The following is an 11,095-nucleotide window of genomic DNA, read 5'->3' on the forward strand; positions in this document are numbered from 1 at the left end:
GACCCCAGGGGGGATCAACTCTCTCACGAGAACCTGGAGCTCAGGGGACGGGAACCCCAAGTCCAGGCTGTCTCCACCAGGCGCTGAGGCTGGGAGTCGGGTGTCCCGTAGGCCAGAGATTCAAGGCCCAGAAGCCTGGGCAGAGGCTGGGGCAGCTGAGCCCGGAGGCGGTGGGTGGTTCACAAGGAAGACTCACCCTCAGCTCCCGGGATAGCGTCTGAGAGGACACGGCCCTGCCGCCGGGAGCGGGTGACGAGGAAACCACCGGCCCCTCCTACCGTGGGGGATTCACCCAGCCCCCTCTCCCTCCCAGATCCAACCCTTACCACGGGGCGGGAGAAGTGGTCCTCAGACAGGCCGAGGTCCATCACGCGCTCAGGGCAGCGGAACTCCGGCTCCCCAGGGGGCGGCTCGGGCAGGGCCTCTGTGGGGAGGGGGCAGGTGTGGAGGGCTGCAGGGAGAGAAAGGTCGGCCTGTGGCCCCTCATCCCCCAGGGAGGAGCTTGGATGGCTGGGATGGGAAGGGGGTTCAGGGAGCCCACGGGAAGGAGGCATCGAGGGAAGGAGATGCTGCTTGGTCTGACGTCCGTCCGGTTGGCACATGCGGAGGAACCCGTGTCTTCACGCAGACAGGAAAGAGTCATTCAAAAAGGTGAGGCAGAATGTCGCTCAGTGGTGCTGACGTGCCCACAACACAGCATCATAGAGACATCCCCAATTCTAAGGCATCGTGAGTAAATAAATGTATGGGTTGAAGGAAAGCTACCGGAGGCTACACAGCAAAATCCACAAAGCCGGGTGGACTCGAGGCCGTCTCCTGCCCTGGCCCCAAGAACTCCCTGCCGACCGTATCTGCGGTTTCTGCAGCTCGTGCTGTCCTGACCCCCAGAGAAGTGGGGCTTTTGAACGAGACACTCTGTCCACTGAACTCTCGCCCTCCAGATCTCAGCTCTGAGTTCAGTCCACAAGTGTTCACTGAGCACCTACTGTGTGCTGGCCCTGAGATACAGCCGTGACAGGTCAGGCACAAATCCCTGCCCTCGGGGGTGCTCATTCTGGTGGGGACACAGAAGCAACCCGGAGAGCAAATGGAAAGTGACTGTGCTGTTGGGGAAAAGGGGGCAGACAGCAGGTGCCAGCTCTCTGGGGAAGCCAGTGCTCACCTGCCAGGCAGCAGGAAGGAAGGAGGCTGGGGCTGGGGTGAGGGGTCAGATCCCTGCACAGCTCCACGCCCCCCGCCAGCACCCACCTTCAACAGCGACGTCCGGGGCCTCCTCGCCGGGCTCCTGCTCATGTTGCCTCGGCCCAGGCTGCTTGTTGAAGGGGTTGAGGTGGGCCTGCCGGAACCGGGCCAACTTTTCATCATATTCCATAGCATCCCACCTGGGGGCCAGACAGAGTCGGGGTGAGTGCCCAGGTTCCAGGCTAGCCACAGACCAGCCCCTTCCCCCAGTCCTCTGGGGTTTCGGGGATGAGGCCAGCCTCTTCCACGTCCCTGAAGGGTCAGGGTGGGGCATCTCCACGCCACGGCCTTGATCCTCAGCCCCTCCCAAAACGCCTCAGCTACCCCCACCCAAACCCCCAGAAGAGCCCATCATGCAGTGGCACAAGCAGAGCTGAGAGAGGGCACAGGACTCACCCAAGGGTGCCCAGCGGGAGAGTCTGGAACCCGCACCCCCTGCCTTCTAACACAGGGCCCTCTGGCCCCAGGTGCTACAGGGCTCCAGCCCTAGGGGGTGCCCAGGAGGGCGCCCTGCTGGGCTTCAGCTGCTAGATGCCTCCTGAGACACACCTCCCAGAGACGGGGTCCTCCTTCCCAGCCCCTGACTCGAGGAGCTCCTTTCCCCTCAGGGCACCCTGAAACCACAGCCCCCCCAGAGGGCTCAGTGTTGGACACTCTGCAGCCAGTCCCAGGGCCATTCCTGCTCCACCACTTGCAGGTGACCTTCCCCAGGCCCCAGGGTAGGGGTTCTTTTTTTTTTTTTTTTCTTTTTTTGAGACAGAGTCTCACTGTGTTGCCCGGGCTAGGCATCAGCCTAGCTCACAGCAACCTCAAACTCTTGGGCTCAAGCGATCCTCCTACCTCAGCCTCCCGAGTAGCTGGGACTACAGGCATGCGCCACCATGCCCGGCTAATTTTTTCTATGTATTTTTAGTTGTCCAATTAATTTCTTTCTAATTTTAGTAGAGACAGGGTCTCGCTCTTGCTCAGGCTGGTCTCGAACTCCTGAGCTCAAACAATCCGCCCGCCTCGGCCTCCCAGAGTGCTAGGATTACAGGCGTGAGCCACCGCGCCCGGCCCAGGGTAGGGGTTCTTGAGAGGATTAACTGGCCACACATGGAGAAGACTCTATAGATGCTTCTAGGCTGTGCTGGCACCACTCGGGTCTGGGTTCCAATCCCACCGACGAGTGATATAGCTGGGAAGTGCCTGGTTCACTATCTGGAGGAAGCTGAGGACCAACAACTGCTCCCCCCTCTCCCAGGATTAGCAAACTGCAGAACACACAAGGCACAGGGAAGGGGCTTTGGTTGGGGGGAAGGAGGCAGTTTGCATTTGCTTCCCCATTAACTAGCTAGGCCACCTTCTTTATGCATAAATGGGTCACTGTGAGGGTGAAATGAGTCATTGATGTTGAACACAAAATAAGCTCTCTGTAAGGTTTGTTAATGTTATAAGAAGTTGGAGAGATTTTAAAGCTGTGTAGCAAGCGCACGGTGTTGCTTATGCTTTCTGTATACCTGTTACAGTCTGAAATAATTTGTAATCACAAAAGGCAATCCCATGACTCCTCCTCTGTCCCTTCCCTGAAAGAAAGAGAACTGAGCCCAGAGGGGACAGCCCTGCCCAGGGTCACACAGTGTCATCATGGGAGCTGGGGCCTGAACCCTCCCCGGCAGCTGAATGAGGAGGCCTCACTCCACCCCTTGCTGGCCGCCACACTGGGTCAGCGGCTCTGCACCACCTGTGGGACCCGTCCTACCTGCTATGCCTCTGTGATGGGGGGTGTGGGTTGGGCAGCTGGAGTTCAAGCCTGGCAGGGCCCAGCACCCAATGACGGGCTGCCCTGGATCGAAACAGGGAGGCAGGGGCAGGATACAGGTGCTGTGGGCTGGAGTCTCACCTCTTTAACACACTACCTGATGACTTTGGGTAGGTCACACAGCATGGTAGAGTCAGAGGCAGCTACCTGATGCTCAATGCCTCCTCAGAGCGTCCTAGGGAACACCCAGAGTGCAGATCACACTGTCCCAACATTCACCCACTCACTTCTTCCTGAGTAGGGAGCCCTTGTTTTTTGGGTTCTCACATGATTTGCAGCCTCCCTTGCAGCTAGATGTGGTAATGTGACTATGTGCTGACCAATAGGATGTGAAAAGAAAGACCACATGAGACTTCTGGGAATTATTCTTAAAGGGAGGGGATACCCCTCTTCAGCCCTTCCTGCCTCCTACTGTCTGGGATGCAGATGTAATGGGTGGAGCAGAAGCAGCCACCTTGGGCTGTGGTATAAAAGCTATGAATGAGGACGGCAGAGTGACAAGATTGCAGTGGACGCCACCTGAGCTCTGAGCTGCTCACTGGTGGGCTTCATTCATACGAAACAGAAATAAACTTCCATGTACACCACTGTTACTGGGAGGGGAGTTTCTGTCTCTTGCAGCCAAAGAAGATTCTGACTAATCATCCCAGTAGCTTCATGGTGAAATGGCAGATAGGCCCAACTTAATCCCTACTCTGCCCGCTCCTGCCTGTGTGAACTTGGGTAAATGTATAAACCTTTGCTTCCAATTTCTCACATCTTGAATGGGGATTATAATATTAATAGTAGCATACAGGGTTACTGTGAAGATTAAATTAGTCAATACAAAGTTCTGACAAAACTGGCCAGCACTTAGTAAGCACCCGATAAACATCAACTATAACTTATTATCACTGTCACTATTAATTATAAGAATCAGACAGCCTTGATTTAAATTCCAGCTGTCTCAGAGACTAGCTACATGACCCCATTTTCTTACCTATAAACCAGGGAGGACACCTGCCTCCTGGGGTGGGTGGAAGGACTAAGCACTTGTGTGTGTCAGTGAGGCCATCAGCCCACAGCTGCTGCTGTGCAAACTTCACCGTCATCACATGGTGACCGGCCCAACCCAAAGGGCCCGTCATGGGGCTGCAGGAGCCACTCCTGGGGGCTCTCCCTGGAAACCTCCTGGTGTTTTAAAATACGGAAGAGGAGGTCAAAGGCAGGCGCCCTGGCAGGAACACCTCTACTCTTCCCAGTAGCTCTCCTCTGGGCTGTGAAAAAAGCAACTTTTATTCAGCTTCTGAGTGCAGTGCCAGGGCCAGCCCAGGCTGGCACAGAGGCAGTGAATGATCGAGTGGAGCAATTTGACCTTTCAGCCCTAGTTTCTCTGCTGCCAAGTTGAAGAATCACATTTCCCCCTCTGCTGAGGGCAGAGAGACAGCAACCCAGCACACTGACCCAGGGGCCACAGGGTGTAGCAGCAGCTACCAGCAGAGCGTCAGCCGGCCTGCCCCTCACCCCCGTCACCAGATTCACCCCAGAGTTCTGCCCCCAGATTTCGGGCTTCGCCTCAGAAAGGAACAAGCAGGAAGTGGGAGACAGAAAGGAAAGAAACAGGCTACTCCGCCCTCTGGCCCAGCGCTGGAGACGACCCCTGGCATGGTGTGTGTGTGGGCGGGGGGGTGGACTCCACAACTTAGCAATTGAAGGAGACCTCAGAATAAAGCCCAAAGGGCTCCAGGGCACTGAGGGATCCCGGGCTGGGCTGAGCCGACCTCCTGTCTCCCGCCCCTGGTGTGGCTGAGAAGTGTTAACACTGCAGCTGCCACGGGAGGCCCTGATAATTTGGAGGGTGGGGTGGATACGTCCTGTCCTACCTGCTCACGCCTGGAACACCTGCCAGGATGCAGGGGCGTGCAGAGACAGGGTTACTATTCCTTAAGGTTACTACTGCCACCAAAGCCTGGCAGCGCCTTCACTGCCTGCTACAGGGACGAGCCCCCCCAGAGCTGTGCCTCCCCCACCTTCAGCCCTAACCACACGAATTCTCTGGGGACCCTGTGTCCCAGGCTCCCCACAGGGGCAGGTCTCTCCCACCACACCCACCCGTTCTGCAGACGAGGGCACTGAGGCTGGGGGCAGCCCGGAAGGGTCCGTTGGGCCTCAAGGGCCCCGCACAGCCTCGGCTGGTGTCAAGGGCGGGGGGCAGCTGAGCTCACCGGCGCCCCCTGCGCAGGAAGAGGAGGACCAGACGCTGTGAGGCCCTGAGCTGCCCCGCTCCGAATCCTCCGGCAGCTCCGCGTCGGGACCGGGCTGCTGAGCCCCGCGAGCCCCGCGGGCCGAGTCCCGGCTCCTTCCCCGCCCGCGCCCCCCGCGCGCGGAGCCCCCGCTCACCTGGCCGCCGCCGCCGCCTACATCGCCCCGCCGCGCCGGCTGCACTGAGTCCGCCCCGCCGCCCGCTACAGTGTCCGCCCCGCCGCCCGCTGCTGCCGCCTCCGGCCCGGAGGCTCATGACACCTCGGCTCGGCCCCGCGCCCCTGCTGCCTCCAGGTCGGACGCCAACCCCGCCGTCCAAAGTGGTATGGCCCGGCATGCGTTTCCTAGATTTCCCTCACTCGCAAAAGTCCTGGTTTAAATCCAAGCCACAACACTTAAAAAAAAATTGGTGGCATTTAGTTTTTTTAAAAAAAAAAAACCAGCAGCTGAGGGAAAAAAGGAAGCGAGAACCACTATGCAGTGGCAGATACTGCTGGACGCACCTACAGGACCCCGTGTGGTCTTCACAGCTGGCGAGGGAGGGACAAGATGTCACTGCACCCCACTTTACAGAGGAGGAAACTGAGCACAGCGAGATATGGGGCTGTTCAATGGAGGGGCGGGGGACAGGACTCTGAAGGCAGCCGGTGTCTGTAGAGCCTGGTATCATTACTGCTTTGCAGTTGTTCTTGCGCACAGCAAGCAGGGCTGCTCCACTCCCACCCCCCACATCCCGCTGCCAGCTCAAGAATAAGCTTCCTCACCTAATGCCCCTTATCCCACAGGGAGAAGCTGAGGACAGGTGAAAGCAGACAGGTGGCAACATATCGGTTGTGGTGGTCCTGAGCTCCCAGACTCAGTTTCCCCTCTCTGTAGAAGGGCACAGCTTTGGCTGCCTCTGGACTTGGCCCACTTTGCTCAGAGGGGACACCATGATAGTGTCTGAGTCTGACTTCTCCCCAGTATCCCTCTGATTATTGGGCTGAGGTTGGACTGCGGGGCTCAGGTGGGCGCTCAGAATGGTGGTGGGGCTGAGGGGTGTTGCTGGGAGGGTCCCACAGTCTGGCAGGGAGGAGCCAGGACAGAGAGGCCAGGTGGAAACAGAATCTCTAGGACTGAGGACCCTGGAGGGGCAGATGGAGCAGCAGCTCAGACCCTCCAGGTCTTAGCGGAGGGAGAAGGAGCACAGAGCCCACAGTTACCCTGAACTGGATTGGAATCTCGCTCCACCCCTTATATGACCTTGGCCAACTGGCTCAAGCCACTGTTCCTGTAGATCACCACCTGGCCCAGGCTTAGAGAGGGTAAACGAGATGGCATTGTGGCTCCCACTTGGGATCCCCCAGTTGCTGGGCACTGTCATCGTGGTGGGGTTCAATGGGGGGGAATTTGTCTCTAACTCTTGTTGGAACAGCCTGTGGGGCAGAAGGTGTACCGGGGCCATCTTTGGACAATGCAAGCTGTTGGGAGCACTTCGAGAACAGCCTTCAGAAGCACTCTCAGCCTCCAACGCTGGGAGGTTTATGAAGGATGAGGGGCGGGAGGAAGAAGGGAAATGTCCCCTGAGTTGGACATCGACCTCACTCTCTCGGCCCACGGTCACCCAGCCTCTGCTGGGGCCTGCTCGGTGTCCCCACCCACTGGGGTGGCCTATTCTGCCTTGGAGCTGCTGGGGCCATCTGCAACCCCTGGTTTCATTCCCTTAATTGTCACACACTCTGCGGTTTGCCCCCAAGGGGCTGCCTCACCACAGCTCAGGGGGATCTGGAGGCGGCTGTCATGCACTGTCTGCCTGCCCGTGGCTCAGCATCCCAGCTCTGCCTTCCTCCAAGGACTGGCTTCTCCAGGCCCCACCCCCACCACAGTGCTGTCCTCCAGAGACTGCCCAGCTTTGTCTGTAGACACTCTCTTGTGTGTGTCCCCAACCCCGCCTCACTATGGCCAGAGCCTTTTGTTCCTATCGTTCCTTCTCTGCCTCAGTGGGCGACCTTGATTAATGAAAACCATCTGGAGTAATTCTATTCCTCTTGCCAGGTGTCGGTTTAAGAACAGGTATACAAGTCAAGCCAAGGAATCACGAGGGGACACTTGCTGGGGGGTTCATCTCCAGGAGGCACAAGATGAGAAACTCCCCTTCTCTGCCTCTGACCTAGTTGTGACGACTGGAGCAGCGGCAGTGATCCTGGGGCAGTGGGGCCCGTACAGGAGGACAGGCCGCTGAAAGAGGGAAAGAACACACATCCTTGGACAAAGTGCTGAGCCAACAAGGAGAGCAGCCCTGCAACTGCTCCCTGTCCAGACCCCTTGTTACAGGAGAGACTATAATTTAAGCTGTTTATTCAGCATTTATTGAATACCTACCGTGAGTCAGACATCCTTCTGCCTGTGAGGGGCATGGCAGGGAACAGCACAGAAGTCCCTTCTGGTGGAGGGATATTCGGGTGACTAAGTGACAGGCTAGATGTGGGGCTGATGCCTCCCCCAGACCCACTTCACTCTTCCTGGCCCTCTGTCTGCGCAGGCTGACCTGAATAGAAACCCCTGCCAGGTCTCCCGTCCCGACTTCCAGCTGAGTTTAGCTGGTGGGCGGCCTCGGCCAGAGACCAGAGGGTGCAGAGGTCAGGATGTTTATCCCCTGGCTCCCTCTGAACTGGGCTGGGGTTTGGCAGTGGGTCCCTCTCCATCAGAAGCCACGGTCCTGTCAGGGTTGTCTCTCGTGTGGCTCCAGCTCTGCCCCACCCCCCAGCCTCTCTGGGCCTCAGCCTTTCCCTGCAGGAGGACACAGGACGTGGGGGCCAGTGAGCGCCTCTGTCCTGCGTCCACAGGACATGACCTCCAGGGGTGCGTGGAGCCAGCATGCGGCTCCCCGTGTGCCTGGCCCTGGGCCCTGTGGCCACATCTCACTGAGCCCTTCCCAGAGCCCAAGTCCTGACATTCCCAACACACTTTTCTTTCCACGGGATGCTCAGGGGGCCCCCCAACCCCCTGGTTCAGGTGCCAGGCTTCAGGCCTTGCCTCAGTTTCCACCCTGGCAGGGGCCACCTGCCCCAACTCTCTGCACACAGACCAGCCGGAGGAAAGCTCTGGAACATGAGTCACCCTGTGGGAGACCAGTTCCTAAGTCACAGGAGGAACACACTGGGTGTTCTGGAACGATGCTTTATCCCAGCCCATCCCTTCTCCCCGCCCCTCCCCCAGGGGCTCCCTGGGGCTGTGCCTTGAGACCTCTTCAGGCCCCAAGCACAGGCCTGTCCCAGCAACCAGCCTAGGCGACACAGCCCTGCACCCCGGGTCTCCCCGCCTGCCCCAACTCACCCCCTCTGGACCCAACTTCCAGAATAAAAAGAAATCTCCAACACTAGGAAGGGGTATCTGACCGCAGTGGATTTATTAAGTATCCCCCCAAATATAAACACAAACCAATAAAAAAACAAAACAAACCATAAACCATCAGGCCTGGAGCCACAATAAGTCAGAGACAAACGGGAACACAAGACAGAGATGGCCTATGGCGGGAGACGGAGCCCAGTGGGCTGGGGGCGGGGCGGCCATCAGTGCTGGAGGACAAGGACCCGGGGCCCTCGAGAGTGGCGAGCTGGCGGGGAGCAAAGCGGGGGAGTGTTGGTAGCTGATGTCGCTGGGGACAGGCACCCCGGCCCCACACCCCAGCTGCAAGCGGCTTCACTTGGGGCCCTGGGCCTCCGACTCCTCCTCCTCGTCTTCGTACATCTCGCCCTCCTCCTCGGCCGTGGCGTCCTGATACTGCTGGTACTCGGACACCAGGTCGTTCATGTTGCTCTCGGCCTCGGTGAACTCCATCTCGTCCATGCCCTCGCCCGTGTACCAGTGCAGGAAGGCCTTGCGCCGGAACATGGCCGTGAACTGCTCCGAGATGCGCTTGAACAGCTCCTGGATGGCCGTGCTGTTGCCGATGAAGGTGGAGGACATCTTCAGGCCGCGGGGCGGGATGTCGCACACGGCCACCTTGACGTTGTTGGGGATCCACTCCACGAAGTAGCTGCTGTTCTTGCTCTGGATGGCCAGCATCTGCTCGTCCACTTCCTTCATGGACATGCGGCCCCGGAAGACGGTGGCCACCGTCAGGTAGCGGCCGTGGCGGGGGTCACAGGCGGCCATCATGTTCTTGGCGTCGAACATCTGCTGGGTGAGCTCGGGCACCGTGAGCGCGCGGTACTGCTGGCTGCCGCGGGCTGTGAGCGGCGCGAAGCCCGGCATGAAGAAGTGCAGGCGGGGGAAGGGCACCATGTTCACGGCCAGCTTGCGCAGGTCGGCGTTGAGCTGGCCCGGGAAGCGCAGCGAGGTGGTGACGCCGCTCATGGTGGCCGACACCAGGTGGTTGAGGTCGCCGTAGGTGGGCGTGGCCAGCTTGAGCGTGCGGAAGCAGATGTCGTACAGGGCCTCGTTGTCGATGCAGTAGGTCTCGTCCGTGTTCTCCACCAGCTGGTGGATGGACAGGGTGGCGTTGTAGGGCTCCACCACCGTGTCCGACACCTTGGGTGAGGGCACCACGCTGAAGGTGTTCATGATGCGGTCGGGGTACTCCTCGCGCACCTTGCTGATGAGCAGGGTGCCCATGCCCGAGCCCGTGCCCCCGCCCAGCGAGTGGGTCAGCTGGAAGCCCTGGAGACAGTCGCAATTCTCACACTCCTTCCGCACCACGTCCAGGACCGAGTCCACTAGCTCCGCGCCCTCCGTGTAGTGACCTTTGGCCCAGTTGTTGCCCGCCCCACTCTGACCTGTGGGGAGAAGAGGAGGAGGAGACGGTCAGGGGCCAAGGGCTCTCCAGACCTCCAGCCCCTGCTTGGACATCCCAGAGGGCAGCTGTGGAAGCCCAGGGCCTCTACTTTCTCTTCTGGTAAGTGGGCCCCACCAAGCACAGCTTCCCACACCTGCAAGCCTTTCCCTAAGCCACACTGCTGGGTGCTGGGGACCCCAGGGCATGGTGCCCAGTGTTGAGGGCTCTGGACAGGGAGGGCTCCGGAGTCAGGCTGGCGCCTTGCCTCTCTCCTGAGGGGAGATAGTGTCTCTGGCTGGCCATGCTGGCAGCTTAAAGCGGCCAGGCTGAGTGTTAGTCAGCAACTATCAGTTGGATATTCTGGGGTCTGGAAGGCAGAAGAAGCGTGGGGCCCTGTTTCTGTGACAGCATCCAGAGCCCTGCTGCAGGAACAGGCCCGAGAGCCTCACAGCAAGGCCACGCATCGTGAATTCCAGAGTCCTCCGGAGGCCCCACTTGGTGAACAATTCTGTAAGCTCGTTTCTGTTCTATACCTCACTGTGCTTGAACTACGTGAGTGGTTTCTGCTCCCTGCATGGAGTCCACTCTCTGGGCTTCCAGCGCCCAACCGCAAAACAGGGAAGTCAGCTCCCACCCTGCAAGATCGCAGTGAGGAGCTGACTTTGTTCTTCGTTTCCAACACCCTGGGTTTGCCTGAAATGGGGTCTGCGTCAGAGACAGAGCAGGGGAAACTTACCGAAGATGAAGTTGTCGGGCCTGAAGAGATGCCCGAAGGCCCCAGACCGGACGCTGTCCATGGTCCCAGGCTCCAGGTCCACCAGGATGGCCCGAGGCACATACTTGTGAGCTGAGGGGACAGGGGCTTAGTGATTAGGGGGCCTCCCTCCTAAACCCTGCCATGCCCACCACAGCCATGCTCTAACCCTGAGAGATTGGACTCTGGAGTCAGAGGGGCCTGGAACCAAAGATGAGTTTGAGCAACTTACTGCCCCATTAGGGGCAGTGTGAAAGGGGAAGGGTCAACACCCCAGAACAGGCAGGATCAAATTACATGT

The 11,095-nt window shown here is 59.0% G+C and overlaps 2 protein-coding genes across 4 annotated transcripts in view; both read right to left on the reverse strand.

Moving 5' to 3' along the window:
• Nucleotides 1-5,454, reverse strand: part of DEF8 (differentially expressed in FDCP 8 homolog (mouse)) — a 17,258-nt gene extending 11,804 nt beyond the window's left edge. The window contains exons 1-3 of one of the 2 annotated variants that reach the window (XM_012657178.1): nt 5,423-5,454; nt 1,249-1,382; nt 327-451 (exon numbers count right to left, since the gene is read on the reverse strand). In XM_012657178.1, the coding sequence (XP_012512632.1) occupies nt 327-451; nt 1,249-1,372 (249 nt within the window). In that variant the 5' untranslated portion in view covers nt 1,373-1,382; nt 5,423-5,454. The remainder of the gene's footprint in view (nt 1-326; nt 452-1,248; nt 1,383-5,422) is intronic. The other variant, XM_012657179.1, reaches the window with a different exon arrangement.
• A 3,202-nt stretch (nt 5,455-8,656) lies between these two features.
• LOC105820645 (tubulin beta-3 chain) overlaps nt 8,657-11,095 on the reverse strand; it is a 13,417-nt gene continuing 10,978 nt past the window's right edge. For both annotated transcript variants that reach the window (XM_012657180.1, XM_012657181.1), the window contains 2 exons: nt 10,777-10,887; nt 8,657-10,041 (listed from right to left, as the gene is read on the reverse strand). In XM_012657180.1, the coding sequence (XP_012512634.1) occupies nt 8,966-10,041; nt 10,777-10,887 (1,187 nt within the window). In that variant the 3' untranslated portion in view covers nt 8,657-8,965. The remainder of the gene's footprint in view (nt 10,042-10,776; nt 10,888-11,095) is intronic.

The sequence above is a fragment of the Propithecus coquereli genome, unplaced genomic scaffold, assembly GCF_000956105.1.
Source record: "Propithecus coquereli isolate 6110/MARCELLA unplaced genomic scaffold, Pcoq_1.0 Scaffold531, whole genome shotgun sequence".
In the NCBI taxonomy this organism is placed as follows: Eukaryota; Metazoa; Chordata; class Mammalia; order Primates; family Indriidae; genus Propithecus; species Propithecus coquereli.